This window comes from Podarcis muralis, chromosome 9, assembly GCF_964188315.1.
Source record: "Podarcis muralis chromosome 9, rPodMur119.hap1.1, whole genome shotgun sequence".
Taxonomy (NCBI): Eukaryota; Metazoa; Chordata; class Lepidosauria; order Squamata; family Lacertidae; genus Podarcis; species Podarcis muralis.
This window is the reverse complement of record NC_135663.1, coordinates 16337817-16354934: the sequence shown is the minus strand read 5'-3', so window position 1 is coordinate 16354934 and position 17118 is coordinate 16337817. Positions and strand designations below refer to the sequence as shown.

Below are 17118 nucleotides of genomic sequence, written 5' to 3'. Positions count from 1 at the left end.
TTTATGTGAGCTGTCTTCTGCCCTCGAAAGACCTGCTCACTCCTGCGTGATTTATCGTGCACTGCGTAACAATGCCAACAACGTCAACTAGGCACCCAAATTCTTTCATTAGGCTGTAATTCTGTGTTGTGGCTGTTAAGTTTCAGAATACCATAAATGGAGAGGGACAAGCTTCTCAGTGAAGCATTCTGGCCCATTTGGGTGGACATACATGGACTTCAGCAAAGTCCTCTTTTGTTAGGACACTGGCATTAGTTTGGTGAGTAAAGTAAACTCCAGCTGGACTTTTTACCCATATTTATACCCAAGAAACATACTGCTGAGAACAAGAGAGAGAACCATCACTTCACCTCTGTTACTAACTCTTAGGCAAATTCTATGGCTGTTGGCATACATTTTGGTGAAGGAGCATTAGAATTAGATGCTGACTTCAATCTGTAAAGCCCCAAACACATTTTGCCACTTATGCTGATTATGTTCTTCGTAGTCGGCTGATAACTTCCTTTATCTTGACAGTATCTCCAAGTGGCCCACTTTTCCGCCTGGTTCCGGAAGTTTCTCTTGCCTGTTTTCAGAAGCTTCTTGCTCCATTCCTTTGGCCTGCTGTTCCTTCCTTTCAAGTTCCTGTGCAGCCCTTTCACTGATGGACAACAGTGGAATAATGTTCCATTATCTAGGATGGACCACTCTCTCTCTCTCTCTCTCTCTCTCTCTCTATATATATATATATATATATATTCAGTGAACTTGCACAGCCTCCAATGTCTTTTGGCTCCTAGTTGTGTTTGCAGAGCTCTTGTGAAAGCAGGCGAGACAGTGAGAATTTCCTGGAGGCCACCCAGCGACTGGGGCAGTAATGGGTGTGGCGGGTTTGGGCTCTCATATATCTTAGCTGCTGCCCAAAATACCTCCTTGGAGGCCTGCTTAATGGGTAAGGGATTACTTAGGTTCAATTCATTGAATTTCCCTGTTCTTCCCAAAACGGTCTATAAATTAACACCTTGGCTGGAGCGATGCCTAAAAGCTCGTGGGAACTTCATAATGCAGCATTGGTTGATAAACCCTGGATCGTTTAAAACGTCAGCTGTGCCAAAGGGGTAAAAATTGGAGAGGCAGAGCTTTTAACTCACTTGGCACCATTGCAATGAGTTTTATGTAGCGTGAGATTGCCATCTTGGTAGATGTAGAAAAGGACCACAGCTCAGCAGTAGAGCATTTGCTTTGCATGAAGAAAAGTTCCGGGTTCAATTGCTTCGCATGGTTTGAAACAGCCTCCCCACTCTCTTCAGAGGAGCCGAGAGCAGTGGCAAAACATATGCCTGCGCTGCCCAGAGTGCCTGGAGCAGGGGACATATAGCTGCTCAGGTGCCTGGAGCAGGGGACATACGGCACGCCGCACACCTGTGACTCCCAAGCCTCCCCCAAGCTGTCAAAATGAAGAGGGAAGGGTGAATGCCATCAGCAAAGCTGCGCAGCTCCCCCCTTACCCCGAGGCTCAGGGTAGGCTTGGGAGTCATAGGCAGGCAGTGCGACAAATGTCACCCCCCTCAGCGAGGGCACCCAGGACGGTCCGCCTCCACCCCCCACCCCTGTGGCAATCACACAGGGCCCCCGGACATTTAGTGGTCTATTGATCCCTGTGCCACCACTGTGCTCGCTTCCCTGCTACCACCAACCAGTTACTCTCTGGTAAAGCACTGAGTCCAGTCAGTTGTTAAAAGTGAACAAAAAAAAACCAAGTTTATTTTACAAGCATTAACAAGTTTATGGTTTCTCACATAATATTCCTGTCAGTACAGTGGTACCTCGGGTTACATATGGTTCAGGTTACATACACTTCAGGTTACAGACTCCGCTAACCCAGAAATAGTACCTCAGGTTAAGAACTTTGCTTCAGGATGAGAACAGAAATCGTGTTTTGGCGGCGCGGCAGCAGCAGGAGGCCCCATTAGCTAAAGTGGTGCTTCAGGTTAAGAACAGTTTCAGATTAAGAACGGACCTCCGGAACGAATTAAGTACTCAACCCTAGGTACCACTGTATCTTAGATTTAGTTTCTTTACTGGCCTATACCTTCCTAATACTTTCTGACTGATTATCTCAACTGTTTGACTGATTCCTCTTAACAAATTCTCTCACTCTCTCACACCAGACTAGCCCAACCCACAGACTTATCTTCCCTCTCTCTCCTAACTCCAGACTGTCTTCTCAACCACCCTAACTCCTCCAAAAAACCCTCTGTGCTTAAACCTTATACACAGTTAACTCTGCCCCTTGGGTTCCCATTGGTTAGTCATTTTACAATTAGTTAACCCTTTCCTTATGAACCCAGTGTGATGTCACACACCTAGGAGGGCAAATGCCACCCCACCCCTTCCTATGCCCCTGGCTGAGAGCCTGCTTGCAAGGACACTTGGCGAAGCTGCGGAGGGGATTTTGACAGCTGGGCTTACCCCACCCACCTTTCAGTCATGCAACATCCTTATGGCAGTATGGACAGGTGGGTGCTCCCGCCCACCTGTCAAATGCAGCCTGTGATTCGGATCCCGATAAGGATTTGGCGTGTGGATCCTGAGCTAGATCAGGGGTCAGCAAACTTTTTCAGCAGGGGGCCGGTTCACTGTCCTTCAGACCTTGTGGGGGGCCGGACTATATTTTGAAGGGGGGGGGGGAATGAACGAATTCCTATGCCCCACAAATAACCCAGAGATGCATTTTAAATCAAAGGACATATTCTACTCATGTTAAAAACATGCTGATTCCTGGACTGTCCGTGGGCCGGATTTAGATGGCGATTGGGCCGGATCTGGCCCCTGAGCCTTAGTTTGCCTACCCATGAGCTAGATGAACCAAGGGTCTGAAAGCTTGGTGGATGATTGGAATAAAGTTGTATGTTTGTGCCTCTGTGGCCTTCTCTGGTGGATAGATACGTCTTGATAAAGATCTCATCTCTAAAGGGTCACCCAGGGAGCAGTTCAAGCTGGGACAGCCACTCGACTTACATAAACCTTTATGGAGGCAGAGGGGGTAACTTGAGCAGGCATTGCTCCATCAAGAAGCAACAGCAGCTTAGAGAAATCTCTCACTTTGCTGTTAGCATCTGCCAAGAGAGCCGATTACTTTCCCCCTATGACAGTGGGAAAGTGTGTGGGCCCCACAAATATTGGGTATTTGTGATGGCTTGTGTTCATGATGTTCTCGGGGTGGTTAAACGCAGTCCTGCTTTGAACACCGTTTGTGCCTGCAAAAGTTTTGGGGTGCACATACTTGGGGGGGGGGGGTTTGCCATGGGTGTGTGTCCCGTAATTTCCCTGTGCCAACTTCTGTGATCCTCACATGTCCTGCATATTTGTTTTATTGCTGGTGAAGCTGTTCTAACACTTCCTCTTGCGTAACGGTAGGTGTTACATAAGCAGAAGAAGGAGATGTAAACATACGAGTTACATAAAGATAATGGCCTAAATGTGCAAATTAAATAAGAAAGTCACATACATCAAATGGTTTTGATGGTTTTACTTGTTACGGTGCCATAAATATAGCTGAGTTGCCGTTATTAAGCTACTCAGCGCCCCTGCCGACATAATGTACATAATTGCTTAAACCACTAATTGTATGGCATTATTTCTGCCTTGGCAGTCTGAGCTCTGTGTAGCTTATGAGCTACACAATCATTATCGTATTTTTTTTAACCACCTCATGATTTGGGTAAGGGTATTGTGAGGCAGTAATAGAAAGGGAACACATAAAAAGCCTTAATTGTGCCTGCTGTGACATCATGGTTCTTGTGTACATTCCCAGCTTTATTTTTTTACACTTTGCTCCAATTTGCTGTGAGGTTTCTGTTGGACTCTCATCACTACAGATTTGTGCTTGCTTTTTTTTAACCATTGCCTTACAGCAGGAGGTTGGGTTTTTCATTCATTGGGTACGGGGGGTGGAACTGCTGACTCACTATTTGCTGTGAATTCATGGCACTGTATCATTTTATTTTATTTTTTTTAAAAACCAACCCCAGCCTGCCTGCTGCAAATGAGCTGGGAGGATTTCTCTGCCCCTTACCCATGTTTTCCCCCTCTTTTACTTTGTTTCTCTAGGTTGCAAAGTGCAAACAAGAAGGATCTTCTCCAGCATGCTTGGTGCCGCAGCCAAGACTGTCAGATGGAATTCCCTGCGTTAGGGTCCACTTAACGGACAGTTTGCGCTCGGAGGAGATGGATTTAGCTGACGAAATCTCCTTTATAAGCAGTGCTGCATTCTTCACCAGGTTAGTGTTCCTTTTTTCTCCTTCATATACAATGTGTAGCTTGCGAATTCACCGTTTCAGACCATTGGTGTGCTTGCTGCTTGCACAAAGCAGATTTACAGCATTGCAGCAGATCCCGTGAACGCTGGGGAAATTTTTAAGCATTGAGCAGCTAGCTTTGTCCGCATTAAATCAGGCCTCTGCTGTGTATTATCCTATTGAAAAAAGGATGCTGTGCTTGCATGCATGCCTAAAACTCTGGAATGCTAACGGGAGCCTGGGGAAAGATGCCTCAAAGATGACTGAAGATGGCTGTCATCAAAGTTAATAGGTTTGGTAGGAGAGTGAGATGCACTCTAAAGCCATTTCTGCGACTAATTAGATTTAAGTGTGTGTGTTTTTGAAATAAAAGGCAGCCCTTTTCAGGGCTTCTGTTTGCAAAGAAGCAAGACTAGCTTAAATGAATGCTTCTGTTTCTTAGAAGTCATTCTCACGAAACAAAACTGGGTTGGAGCTCACTTGTTTTTCGGATTTGTTACGGTACTTTTTAATGCTACCTTGAAAATGTTACTGTTTTCTAGCCACTGCTGGCCAGCCTTGGATTCAGTAGCGCAAACAATGCCCTGTGCCTCTGTTGGAAGTGGCATCCTATGTCCACCAAGAGGGGCAGTACCCTGATAGCCCTATGAAACCCACAAGAGGGGCAGTATCCTGATAGCCCTATGAAACCCATAATGCAAAGTGCCCTGCCCTTCTCTGAAGGGATGGGTGTGCGAAGAGATGGTAGATGCAAGAAGCTAAAGAGATAGGCAAAGTCTAAATCAGAATGCTATTCGGGAAGAGACCCTGGCCTGACCTGGAAGCATTTATAGCTAGGCTGAATCAAGGAGAACCAATGGGTTGCTTGGGGTCGGAGACAGAAGAGAATAGAATTGCCCTTTTCTCCCACTGCTTGGTAGCCTTGAGGGGCTCGCATGAGGAGCACCAGCCCTAAGGGCTAGATGGTTCAAATCCTAGCAGTCCCTGATGCCATCACAGTAATTCACCCATAGAGCTGGTTTGTCCATTAGGTAGGTACAGCAGAAGTGGGGAACCTCAGGCCTGAAGGCCAAATGGCCACAGGCACCTTCCTTGGCCACGCGTTCACCCTAGCCCAACTTTATGCCCTCCTTGAATGTCACCACATGGGACCTTGATCTCCAGTAATTGTGTGGAAAAGCTAGCCTACTCTACAAAGGTAAAATGTGCACCCATTGCATTGTCCTCTTTTGCCTCTGACCAGGCACTAAGCATGTTGCCCCGGAAGGTTGGCCAGAGGGGAATGCAGCCCACAGTTGTTGTTTTGTTTTAGAAAAGTTTTTCCGCCCCTGAGGTAAAATGAGGTGGGCGCTGGGGCAGAACAGCAGGCTGTTGGAGCTGTGGCCCCATCAGCACTCTTTATCATACAGTTTTAAAGTCCTGGCTTCCCCCCAAAGAATCCTGGGAACTAAAGTTTGTTAAGGGTGTTGAGAGTTGTTAAGAGACCCCTGTTCCCCTCACAGAGCTACAGTTCCCAGAGTTCCCTGGGAAGAGAGAATTATTGTTAAATCATTCTTGTATATGTCTGGTGTGAATATGGCCTCAAGCGGGCAACTTCTTCATTTGTATTTTCATTTGTGTTTGGGCTAACAAAGAGATGCAATTCAGGAATCTCGGGACAAGAATAAGTAGGAATCAGTTTTCAAGCCGCCGCTCCCCCACCCGGTTCAAAGTGGCTGCCACCTTGAAATAAATATATCACAATGGTCCCTCCTCAGCTTTATGGGAATCCCTTTCAGAAGATCTCAAAGCCATGCAGGAATCGCCTATAGCAATTCCAGGAGCAGTTTCCTTGACTTCTCAATTTTGTTTTGCTTTGAACTGTGTTTGCTTTGAACAATTTTGTTTTGCTTTGAACCAACTTATTTTCCTTATTTTTATTTTTTAAAAGATATTGCCCTTTGAGTCAAACTTGACTAGGCCAGAAGCTACTCCCTTTGCTTATTTGACTTCTGTGAGGCTAGAGGGGAAAGTCTGGAAACAGGGAAATGGGTGTGTTGAATGCCTAAAGTGTCAGCTCTTTGTACTATCCATATCAAGCCACCTGTTGTGACATTGCTTCCGCCTTCCACCCTCGCTCTGTGCTGCGATGCACCAGGGCAAAGCATTGTAGAGAACCCAAGACTGTTGACAGGGTTCAGCACCATGAATTGCAAACTCCCAGTGGACAGCTCCCTTGCCCTGCCTGCTCCATGCTCTTTAATACCAGCCTCTGCACCTGTCTTCCTCCAAGTAAGAGTTTTTCCTGTGTAGCTGGCTGGGTTTTTTGTTTTTTACTCTTGCTAAGAAAGAATTTATTAATGAATTTGCTGAAAAAGGCAAAGCCTTGCTATCCCAGAGGTCCTTAGCATTCCTCTTGGTCTGTTTTCCTATCCATCCCTCCGCTAACCATCAACTCTTCTGCCCTCATTCCTGCGGCTTGTTTCGTTTGTTGTCTCTTGGCTAGACTAGGCTCTTTGTCCCAGGTGAAGCGGAGGTGAAGGCACCTTGTGTGTGCATTACAAGAGGAATGTGGACACCTTCCAGTTTTTTACTTGTCCGTGGCTGTCATGGGACTTTCAGGTGCCATTGGCAAACATATATATTTACTTATTTGGAGTAATCCGTTTTCTTGTTTCGCCCAAGCATGGGGAATCTGCAGCTTGAGGACCTAATATGCTCCGTTGGGGAACCTGGAGGGAGAGAAGGAAGGTGAGGGTGGGGAAAGCTGCTGGGAAACTGGGTAAAATTATTGGCATGGAGAAAGGAGCAGGAGAAGCCCTTGACAAGGAAAGGAAAGGGCCATAGTTCAGTGGTAGAGCATCTGTTCTGCAAGGAAAAGATCCCAGGTTCAGTCCCCAGTATCTCCAGATTGGCTGGGAGAACTTGCTGTCCAAAAGAGCTTCTGCCAATAGGGCATGTCATTTTAGGGAGTGAAACTTAATGTTTACAAATACAGTGGTTCCTCTGGTTGCGAACGGGATCCGTTCCGGAGGCCGATTCGCAACATGAAAAGAGCGCAACCCGCAGCGGCTCGTCTGTGCACGTGCGGGTTGCGATTCAACGCTTCTGCGCGAGCCGCGAAACCCAGAAGTAACCCTTTCCGGTACTTCCGGGTCGCCGTGGGACGTAACATGAAAGAACGTAACATGAAGCAAACGTAACATGAGGTATGACTGTATCTTCCATGAGGAGTCTCAAAAATATGTTTTTGGATGTGAGGAATTTTTGTTTTTGTTACTGGTAAGTCTACGTTTGAGGAAGGAGCATGCGAACTGCTTTTGGAAAACCAAAGAATTTTAATTTTCTCTCTGAAAATGTCAGGCAATGCTAAATAATAATAATAATAATAATAATAATAATAATAATAATAATAATAATAATAATAATAAATCTTAATATATGAAAGATCTGCAAGTACCTGGCAATTGTTTTAATTATTTCTGTGCAAGTTTACACACATTTTGCTTCCCCAGCAAGACTAAATCATATCAATTTAGCCAAAATATATTTTGAATTCTCAAAGTCATTTTTAGCACCCATCATTTTGGGAATTTGAAAGCTGAAAAATTCAACTCGCTCTATTCTTCCCGCCAGTGTAGACGGTACTGAGCTAGATGGACAAGTGGCCTGATTTTGTGTATGGCACCTCCCTGTGTCCCCATGCAAGTGGCCACAAGGTCTGTGTTCTGCCTCCACTTTCAAGGCCAGTATTCCTCTGGATACCAGTTGCTGGCAACTGCAAGGAGGGAGAGTGCTGATGCACTCAGGTCCTGTTTCAGGCTTTCCCCAGGCATCTGCTTGGCTGCTGTGAGACTGGGATGCTGGACTAGATGGGACCTTTTCCTCTTAAGTGATCAATTCAGAGCTTAGCAGGACTTAGCAGGTTCAGATGATCCGAAATTTGCTAACTACAAAATAAGGGTACAGCCTACAGGAGCAAGGCTGTTCAGTAGAAACAAAAGATGCCTTTGCATTGCATTTTACCTATGGCTGATGGCTGCCACTACAGTGGTACCTCGGGTTAAGTACTTAATTCGTTCCGGAGGTCCGTTCTTAACCTGAAACTGTTCTTAACCTGAAGCACCGCTTTAGCTAATGGGGCCTCCTGCTGCTGCCGCGCCGCCGGCAGGTAGCGAAGTATAGGGAGAGAGGGGAGCTGCATCCTGTCCACTTTGAGCTGCTCTAGCCTCTCCTATTGCAGGTGTGTTGCTGATATTATCCCCAAACAAATGCAACCCTCTGCAGTGGGCAGGAAGGATTCCCCAACTGCTGGTTTAGCCTTTGCACAACATCAAGAAAAAAAATGTGAAAATGCAAAGTGGTATACCAGCAAATACTAGCTTCAGAAGATGGTTTTTCCTCAGGATCACAATGGAGGCCTCCCCTCATCTTGCTAATCATCAGTCCTCCACCACACCAAATCCTTTCCTCACATGCATCTGCTTTGCAAGTTTTCATTATAAAATCAAAAGCCCAGCTTTTGGGCTGCTGTTGTTTGTTTTTCCAGTTCTGTGCACTGCAGAGTTTCACTGCTATTAGCAAGTATATTGTGCATTCTTTATAAGACAAAGACTCAGTTGTCACTGTCTGTACTTTCCTGCACTTAGTTTCCCTCTGACCTCACTGCTTACAATCCGCCGCGCACACACCCAAACCATGGATATGCATACCTGTAACAATTCAGATATCTGATGAAGTGGACTGTTGTTTCATGAAAGCTTATGCCAGGGTGGTCCAACACATGGCCCGAGAGCCTCATGTGGCCCTCAAGACCTTTTTGGCAGCCCTGTGGGTTAAACCACTGAACCTAGGGCTTGCTGATCAGAAGGTCGGCGGTTTGAATCCCTGCAACGGGGTGAGCTCCCGATGCTTGGTCCCTGCTCCTGCCAGCCTAACAGTTTGAAAGCATGCAGTGCAAGTAGATAAATAGGTACTGCTCCAGCGGGAAGGTAAACGGCGTTTCCATGCACTGCTCTGGTTCACCAGAAGCTGCTTAGTCATGCTGGCCAGATGACCCGGAAGTGTACGCCGGCTCCCTCAGCCAATAAAGCGAGATGAGCGTGCAACCCCAGAGTCGTCCATGACTGGACCTAACGGTCAGGGGTCCCTTTACCTTTACAGCAACATTTGACACCCCACTCAGCCCTCATGCTGCCTTCCCAAAGACAGGTAAGCGAGGTGCTGGGCTTTGTGAAGGAGGCATAAGGGCTCTGACAGGGTCCTTCTTTCCAAAGTGTAGTTACCGCTTTGGGAAGGAGAAGTGAGGAATCAAAGTACTCTGGTATGAAAAGTTGGACCGCACTGGCTTATGCTATCATAAAATTGTTAGCCTTTAAAATGCCACAACACTCTTAGAAACTAGCTTCCATGTCGTTGCTGCCAAGCTCCCAGTGGTTAATGAGGATGTGGGGGTTATTTTAGACATATATTGTTTGTGGTTTTGCATGGACGCCTCAACGTTAAAGTGCATTTATGTTTATGCTTTCAAATACATTGCAAGTCACTTGGAGACGTCTGTGTAACAAGCGATGAACAAGTCCAATTAATAATAATCCAACCTCATAGCTGTTGTGTAGAGTTTGCAGTTCTGCTGGAACAGAGCTGAGTGGTAAAGGGTGAGAAAGCAAGCAGGCTCTTATGTTCTTTCGGTGTATTCTGCCAGAGATTTTGCGATTGCAGTACGCGCTGCCATGGGTATTTGCCAGGGGAAGTACACTGTGTCACCTTGCAGGTATGCTTGGATGTTTCCAGAGTGAAGCTTTGCTTTTGTGCCAATGCTGTACTTCTCAGCCTCACTTATACAGCTTCCTGTTCCAATGGTAAAGGGTTTATTGTGTTCGCAGTCCTCTAGCAACGTCATAAACAAGGTGGATGGTGTGTGTGTGGGTGTATCTTAATTCCTAGGGATACTGCAACACTCAAACAGTCCTGTCCTTTTCACAGGACAGGGCAATAGGTGCAGTGTTTGAAAATCAGATATATAAACTAATTACCAAATGACACCATAAACCTAGGCTGCAGTTTCCACAGTGGAATGTCTAGGCCCCTTTTTTTGTTTCTGCAGTGGAGCTTCTTTGTATTATTATTATTATTATTATTATTATTATTATTATTATTATTATTATTATTATCATTTCTATACCGTTTTATATTTTTAAAAATCTCAAAGCAGTTGACAGCACACTAAAACATCAAATAAAACAATCCTGAATAAGGATTCAAGGAAAATATTTCAGACCCTTCTCTAAATCAGTGTTTCCCAAACTTTTTTGGGCAACGGCACACCTGTTTACTGAAAAAAAATCTCACGGCACACCACCATTAAAGCCCCGCCCCGTGACGTCAGCGCGCAGCGTCACGCCGGGAGGGACGCACGAAAGTGAAAGTTTTTTCCCTCCCCCTTGCCGGGGAACCTCCAAGCTTTGGGGGTGGGAGGAGGCAGCAGAGCGAGGGACTGAGGGACGGCGGCAACTGAGGCGGCGGCGGCTGTTGTGGTGGTGGCGGCGATAGCGGGCGGAGGAGGGGGCGGCGGCGGGGCTTGAGGAGCCGTCGCCGGGAGTTGCTGCTGCTGTTGTTGCTGCTGCTGCCCGGACATGCCGGCCTCCTCCTCCTCCGCTGTCTCGCGCTCCTCCCTTTTGCACGCGCTGCCCCGCCGCTCGGCACCACCACCGCGGAGCCGCCCCCGGCTCGACGCGGATCCTCGCCGCCGCCGCCTCTCACCGCCCGACTCGCCCGCCTCCCTCCCACGGCACACCAGCCAATGTCTGACGGCACAGTAGTGTGCCGCGGAACACCGGTTGGGAAACACTGCTCTAAATGACATTTTGCTTTCTCCTTCTTTAATTACCTACTTAATCTGCTCCCATAGCAGAAGTATGCAAGGAAGCCAGTGTGGTGGTGTGGTTAGGGTGTCTGCGTAGGACCTGGGTGACCATGGGCCAATCACAACCTCTTAACCCACCTCGCAGGGTCATTGTAGGGTCATTGTAACTGACGAGGGATGTGAACCATGTACAGTGGTACTTCGGGTTACATACGCTTTGGGTTACATATGCTTCAGGTTACAGACTCCGCTAAGCCAGAAATAGTGCTTCAGGTTAAGAACTTTGCTTCAGGATGAGAACAGAAATCTTGCTCTGGCGGCGCGGCAGCAGCAGGAGGCCCTATTAGCTAAAGTGGTGCTTCAGGTTAAGAACAGTTTCAGGTTAAGTATGGACCTCCGGAACGAATTAAGTACTTAACCCGAGGTACCACTGTAGCGGCAGCCATCAGCTATAGGTAAAATGCAATGCAAAGGCATCTTCTGTTTCTACTGAACAGTCTTGCTCCCGTAGGCTGTGCCCTTATTTTGTAGTTAGCAAATTTCGGATCATCTGAACCTTTTTGTATGTTTTGTGGACTCGGTTTTGCACTATGGGGGGGGGGGACTTCGGAGGGGGTGGCGGGAAATAACACTACCAGCTGTGTCTCTCCAGTACTCCAGCAGTCAGACATCCAGAGGAGAAAAACAGCAACCTCAGAGCCTATATCACAAGAGCCTTTGTTGCCTGTTCCCTCGAAGAATGTCTTTCTCAAAGTTTGGTTATGCAACACCCTTCGCAGTGCCAGCATCCCACAATGGGATACAGAATGGGGCTGATTGCATAGGAGGGTGGAGACAAATGTGCTTTTAAAAAAATGAAGTGAGTCAGCTTGGAAAAACTAACACAACAAGGGCCTAAAGCATAGGGAGAGACGGCGAGAGAAGCTATCTCCTCCATTAGATTGGTTCGGGTCACATGATGGTTCCTTATTAACTGGCAGCTTCTCAAGGGAAGCTACTTCAGGGAAGCCCTCCAGATCCAGTTGGACCACAACTCCCATCACCTCTGACTATTGACTATGCTGGCTGGGACTGATAGGAGATGGAGCCCCCAAACTTTATGGAGGTCCACAGGTTGATGGGTGATGGCGGCAAGCTCTTCTTTCAGCCTCGATTGACTTTGCTTGGGAGCAGCTCCCGAGTGGAAACAATCCCTGCAGGTCTTGCATTTGCAAATTTAAAAGGCACCGAATGCAAGTCAACAATCAGGAGAACATCGGAAGGCTACTGATTGTTCCTGGGCATCAGCGACTAACTCACACCGGACGTCGTATGTGTTTATTTGAATGCAGGCTTACCAAGGTCATTGGGCAGACACCTGTTTAAGAATGCCTCGCATAAGAACACAGGATCTTGCATGCTGGATCAGACCAAGGAACCCTGTTCCCACAGAAACCAACCACAGAAACCTGGAAGCCGGACCTGAGCACAATGGCCCACCTGTGATTCTTGGCAACTGTGGAGGTAGAACCTAGTCATCATGACTAGTAGCCACAGAATGTCTTGGCCTCCCTGATTTGTCCAGTCCTCTTTGAAAGCTATCCAAGCTGCTAGCCATCACTGGCTCCTGTGGGAGGGAGTTCCATAGTTTTAAGAGAGAGGGAGAAAAACTCTTTTCTCTGTCTGCTTTCTCCATAATCTTACTTGTCTTTTCTCTGAATTTTCTCAAATGCCGCAACCTTTTCTCTTAGGGGAGTTGCTCCAGACTTTTTATCATTTTGGACCATTTCCAGCTCTGTGCAGAGATCTGTTTCTCCGACTCCCTTCATGCAAAAGTTAGTTCAGGCACTGGGAACTGCTCTGTATCTTCCGTCGTGAAGACAGATTAAAGGATTCCGCTTCTCTGCAAGCTCCTTTTCCTCCTTTAACACACCTTTGACTCCCTTGTCATTCAAGGGTTCAACCTAGACTTGTCTCTTAAGGAAAGTGGTCGAATCATTTTATTTGTCCTTTTCTTATTCTGCTGCACAGTAGCCTTTATTACATTGGAAAGCTGTAACTTTTATCTGTGGGCACACCATAACTTTATATAATGGCACAATCAAACTCATTGCTTTGTTTCCTGTCCCTTTCTTTATAATTTCTGGATAACAGGTTTGGTCCCCACCTTGCTACAATACACGCCATGCTTTCTATTCTTCATCTCTCTCTTCCCTGTGGAGTCACAACCAGTTTGTTTTTTAAAATATATATATATATATCTTTATTAATTTAAAATAAATACATTTATGAGAAAGCAGACTTACATACAAGTAAACAAACATACAAACAAACAAACAAACAAATAACAGAAAAATCAAACAAACCACCGCACTATAAGATACAAGAAGATTAATATAATTATCATCTTATATACTCCTGATACTGAACACAATTATAACACTTATAGAGAAGATATTTAAAACTGACTTCCAATTAATCTCACTGTACTTTATCTATCCATTACACTGCACAATTACATATTTCTTATATAATTTCTTTTTACCTCCCTACAAACTTATATTTATACAATACAGGGATCAGTCTAATTCTGCCAAGATGTTTCCTTTTATTCCATAGTTTTCTAAAGATTCTTTAAAGATTCCCCAATCGTTATAGACTTTTTGTTTTGATTGGCCTCTTAGTCTTCCTGTCGCTTTCGCTAGCTGTAGATATTCTACCATTAGGATTTGCCAATCTTCCGTGTTGGGTATTGTGTCACAACCAGTTTTGGTGTCATCAACAACTGTTTGGGAAGTTCATAGTATTTGTCTCAATGTGTGGTGTTATTACTGATCAAGCGAATAAATGGCTTTTGTTTTTATCTGGAAGTGGGTATTAATGGCAGCTTAGAAGTTTCCATTGGGTCAAAATACTCCTGTATTAAGCCATCTTCATTGGCTAACACTTTGTTTATGGGCTTAATTTTACAGTCAAGGTCTGTAATCCAGGATATCATATGAGCGTGGTGCCAATAATACAAGGCTTGCAGGTTCGATCCCCGTATGGGACAGCTGCATATTCCTGCATTGCAGGAGGCTGGACTAGATGATCCTCAGGGTTCCCTTCCAACTCTACAATTCTTTGATTCCATCCTCTATGAACCTACCTGAACATGGAGATCTACACTGGAGACACGGTTGCTTGCTCCCCCACAGAGACATGGCGGGTGGATGTGAGAGACAAGGCCTTCTCTGTCCTGGCCCCAAAACTGTGGAACGCCTTTCCTGAGAAAGGCCCCATCTCCTCTATTTCTAATTATTCCATAGGGATTTAAATAGAAAATTAAAAATTTTGAACTATAGTTGAGCTGTTGGCTGATAGATTTTGTTGTTGTTGTTGCCCTCTTGTTTTCTAAATACAGCGGTACCTCGGTTTACATACACTTCAGGTTACAGACGCTTCAGGTTACAGACTCTGCTAACCCAGAAATAGTACCTCGGGTTAAGAACTTTGCTTCAGGATGAGAACAGAAATCATGCTTCGGCGGCACGGCAGCAGCAGGAGGCCCCATTAGCTAAAGTGGTGCTTCAGGTTAAGAACAGTTTCAGGTTAAGAACGGACCTCCAGAACAAATTAAGTACCTAACCTGAGGTACCACTGTATTTTTTATCGCCCCTTTAAAAAAAACAAAAACAACTAGACCCTCTGGCTATCTTTTAGTTGGGAAAGTGGAATAGAAGTGATCAGAAATAAGTGAATTGGTGTTGCAGGGCTTTGCAGAAACGTTTCTTTCTTTAATGTCAGGGTTGTGGGTTCGAGACCCACATTGGGCAAAATATTCCTGCATTGCAGGGGGTTGGACTAGATGACCCTTGTGGTCCCTTCCAGCTCTACAATTCTCTGATTTTCTGATTCATTGCTTGTGTTCCAGATACAATTTCTCGGACATCTCCCATTATGGAGTGGGTGGGAAAGAGACTCAAAAGAGTTGAGGTCACCAGCTCTGAATAAGCATCATTTTCTACGCGATCTCAGTCTTGGTTCTGCCACAGCTACAAATGATTTTGAGAGCTATGCACAGCCCGCCTTCTGCCTTTGCCAAAGGAGTTCACCTGAGAATTCCCATGACATGGCAGAAATATTTTTTAATCAAGGCAGGGACCGAGTTAGAGAGATTGTACTTGTGTCTACAATTTGAACAATTCCATCAGTGTGCCTCAGGGCCTGAGGCGAAACAGCTTTTCCTTTTATTGGTTTCTAAGAGACTTGGAGATTGAAAGGTGAGTGATGGAGGCCATGTTCACCATTGGCCCTCACTGAAACACATCTTAAAATCTCTCCGAAGGGAGTCCAATCCATTGGTCGCCCATGTGGCACCCATGGGTGAATATGCACCCGCAGAAGCCATCCACAGCACCCAAAGGGGCCCCATCCACCCCATGCTATTCTCCCTGCTGAAATTACACTTGAAGGAAGCACTCTGTTGTGGCAAATGGAAAGATTTTTCAAGCTTTGTTGCAGTGTGAACTGGGGAAATTGGAGGGGTCAGTGATTCCCTTCCCAGCTGTGACTACCCCTTGTTGAAAGCGCCATGTTGAAAACACTGGCTTAAAGCTTCAAAGACGCTTTCTAGGCTAGGTTTATTTGAAGTCTGACTAAATCAACTGGAGCACCGCCAAAACCTGTGGTGCGCTCGTCTGTACCCTTTTAAATACAGGCTAGAAAAGCAGCCACCTCTGTGTAGAAATGCCATAGCGCCATTTCTTGCTCATAGCAGCTTCTTCTCTGTGGCCAAAAGCCAGGCAGGGTCAAGCAACTCCCAGTTCCAAGAAAACAGTATTTATAGCCCGTTTCAGGTTTACAGAGTGCCTCGCATAGGCCCGGTTCCCCTGGCACTCTAAGCTAAACCTTGGCTCGCTCTCTCAGCAGCTTTGCTCCTCCCTGATCCACAGTGTGCTGGGCCAAGCCAAGGTTTGGTTTGGCTTAACATGTCATCAGAACTAGGCCGTAGATTATTTCAGCCATCCTTACAGCAGGTCATCCATTTTGCAGATGGGGTGTGTGTGTGTGGCTGAGATAAAGCTTCATGTCTTGGCTGCCCTGGGCAGCAAAAAACAAAGAGGTGACAATACTCTGTACCAGTGACCATGTGTGTCCACATAAATAATTTGAGACCAGGTAAGGGAAGGTCTATGATTTGTCCAGTCATAGGTCCAGTTCTGAGGGCCTTCTGGTGGTTCCCTCACAGCGAGAAGTGAAGCTATGGGGAACCAGGCAGGGCCTTCTTGGTAGTGGCGCCCGCCCTGTGGAACGCCCTCCCATCAGATGTCAAGGAAATAAACAACTATTGATGACTTTCAGAAGACACCTGAAGGCAGCCCTGTTCAGGGACGTTTTTAATGTTTGATGTTTTATCATTTTTATTATTATTATATTCTGTTGGGAGAAGGGACGTGGGTGGAGCTGTGGTCTAAACCACTGAGCCTCTTGGGCTTGCCGATCAGAAGGTCGGCAGTTCGAATCCACGTGACTGGGTGAGCTCCCGTTGCTCTGTCCCAGCTTCTGCCAATATAGCAGTTCAAAAGCACACAAGTGCAAGTAAATAAATTGTTGCCGAATTATTGGGAAGATAAATGGTGTTTCTGTGCACTCTGGCTTTCGTCATGGTGTTCCGTTGCGCCAGTAGCGGTTTAGTCATGCTCGCCACATTACCCGGGAAAGCTGTTTGTGGACAAACACCGGCTCCCCTCAGCCTGAAAAGCGAGATGAGCGCCACACCCCATAGTTACCTTTGGATATTCTGTTGAGAGCCTCCTGGAGTGGCTAGGGAAACCCAGCCAGATGGGAAGGCTATAAATATATTATTATTATTATTATTATTATTATTATTATTATTATTAATTTGCATTTGTCTGGGTCCTTAAAAATAAATACCTTTAGGACCCCAGGGTGGGGAGTGTGCACCACCCCCAGAAAAACCCATGCTGATGAGTATTGGCACACACAAAAATTGAATATATATATTTGTGTTTG

General features: G+C 46.0%; 1 protein-coding gene across 4 annotated transcripts in view; it reads left to right on the top strand.

Annotated features, from left to right (window-relative positions):
• Positions 1-17118, top strand: part of FAM13A (family with sequence similarity 13 member A) — a 156014-nt gene that overhangs the window by 51449 nt on the left and 87447 nt on the right. For all 4 annotated transcript variants that reach the window (XM_028743572.2, XM_028743573.2, XM_028743571.2 and 1 more), the window contains one exon: positions 4093-4262. In XM_028743572.2, coding sequence (XP_028599405.2) covers positions 4093-4262 — 170 coding nt within the window. The remainder of the gene's footprint in view (positions 1-4092; positions 4263-17118) is intronic.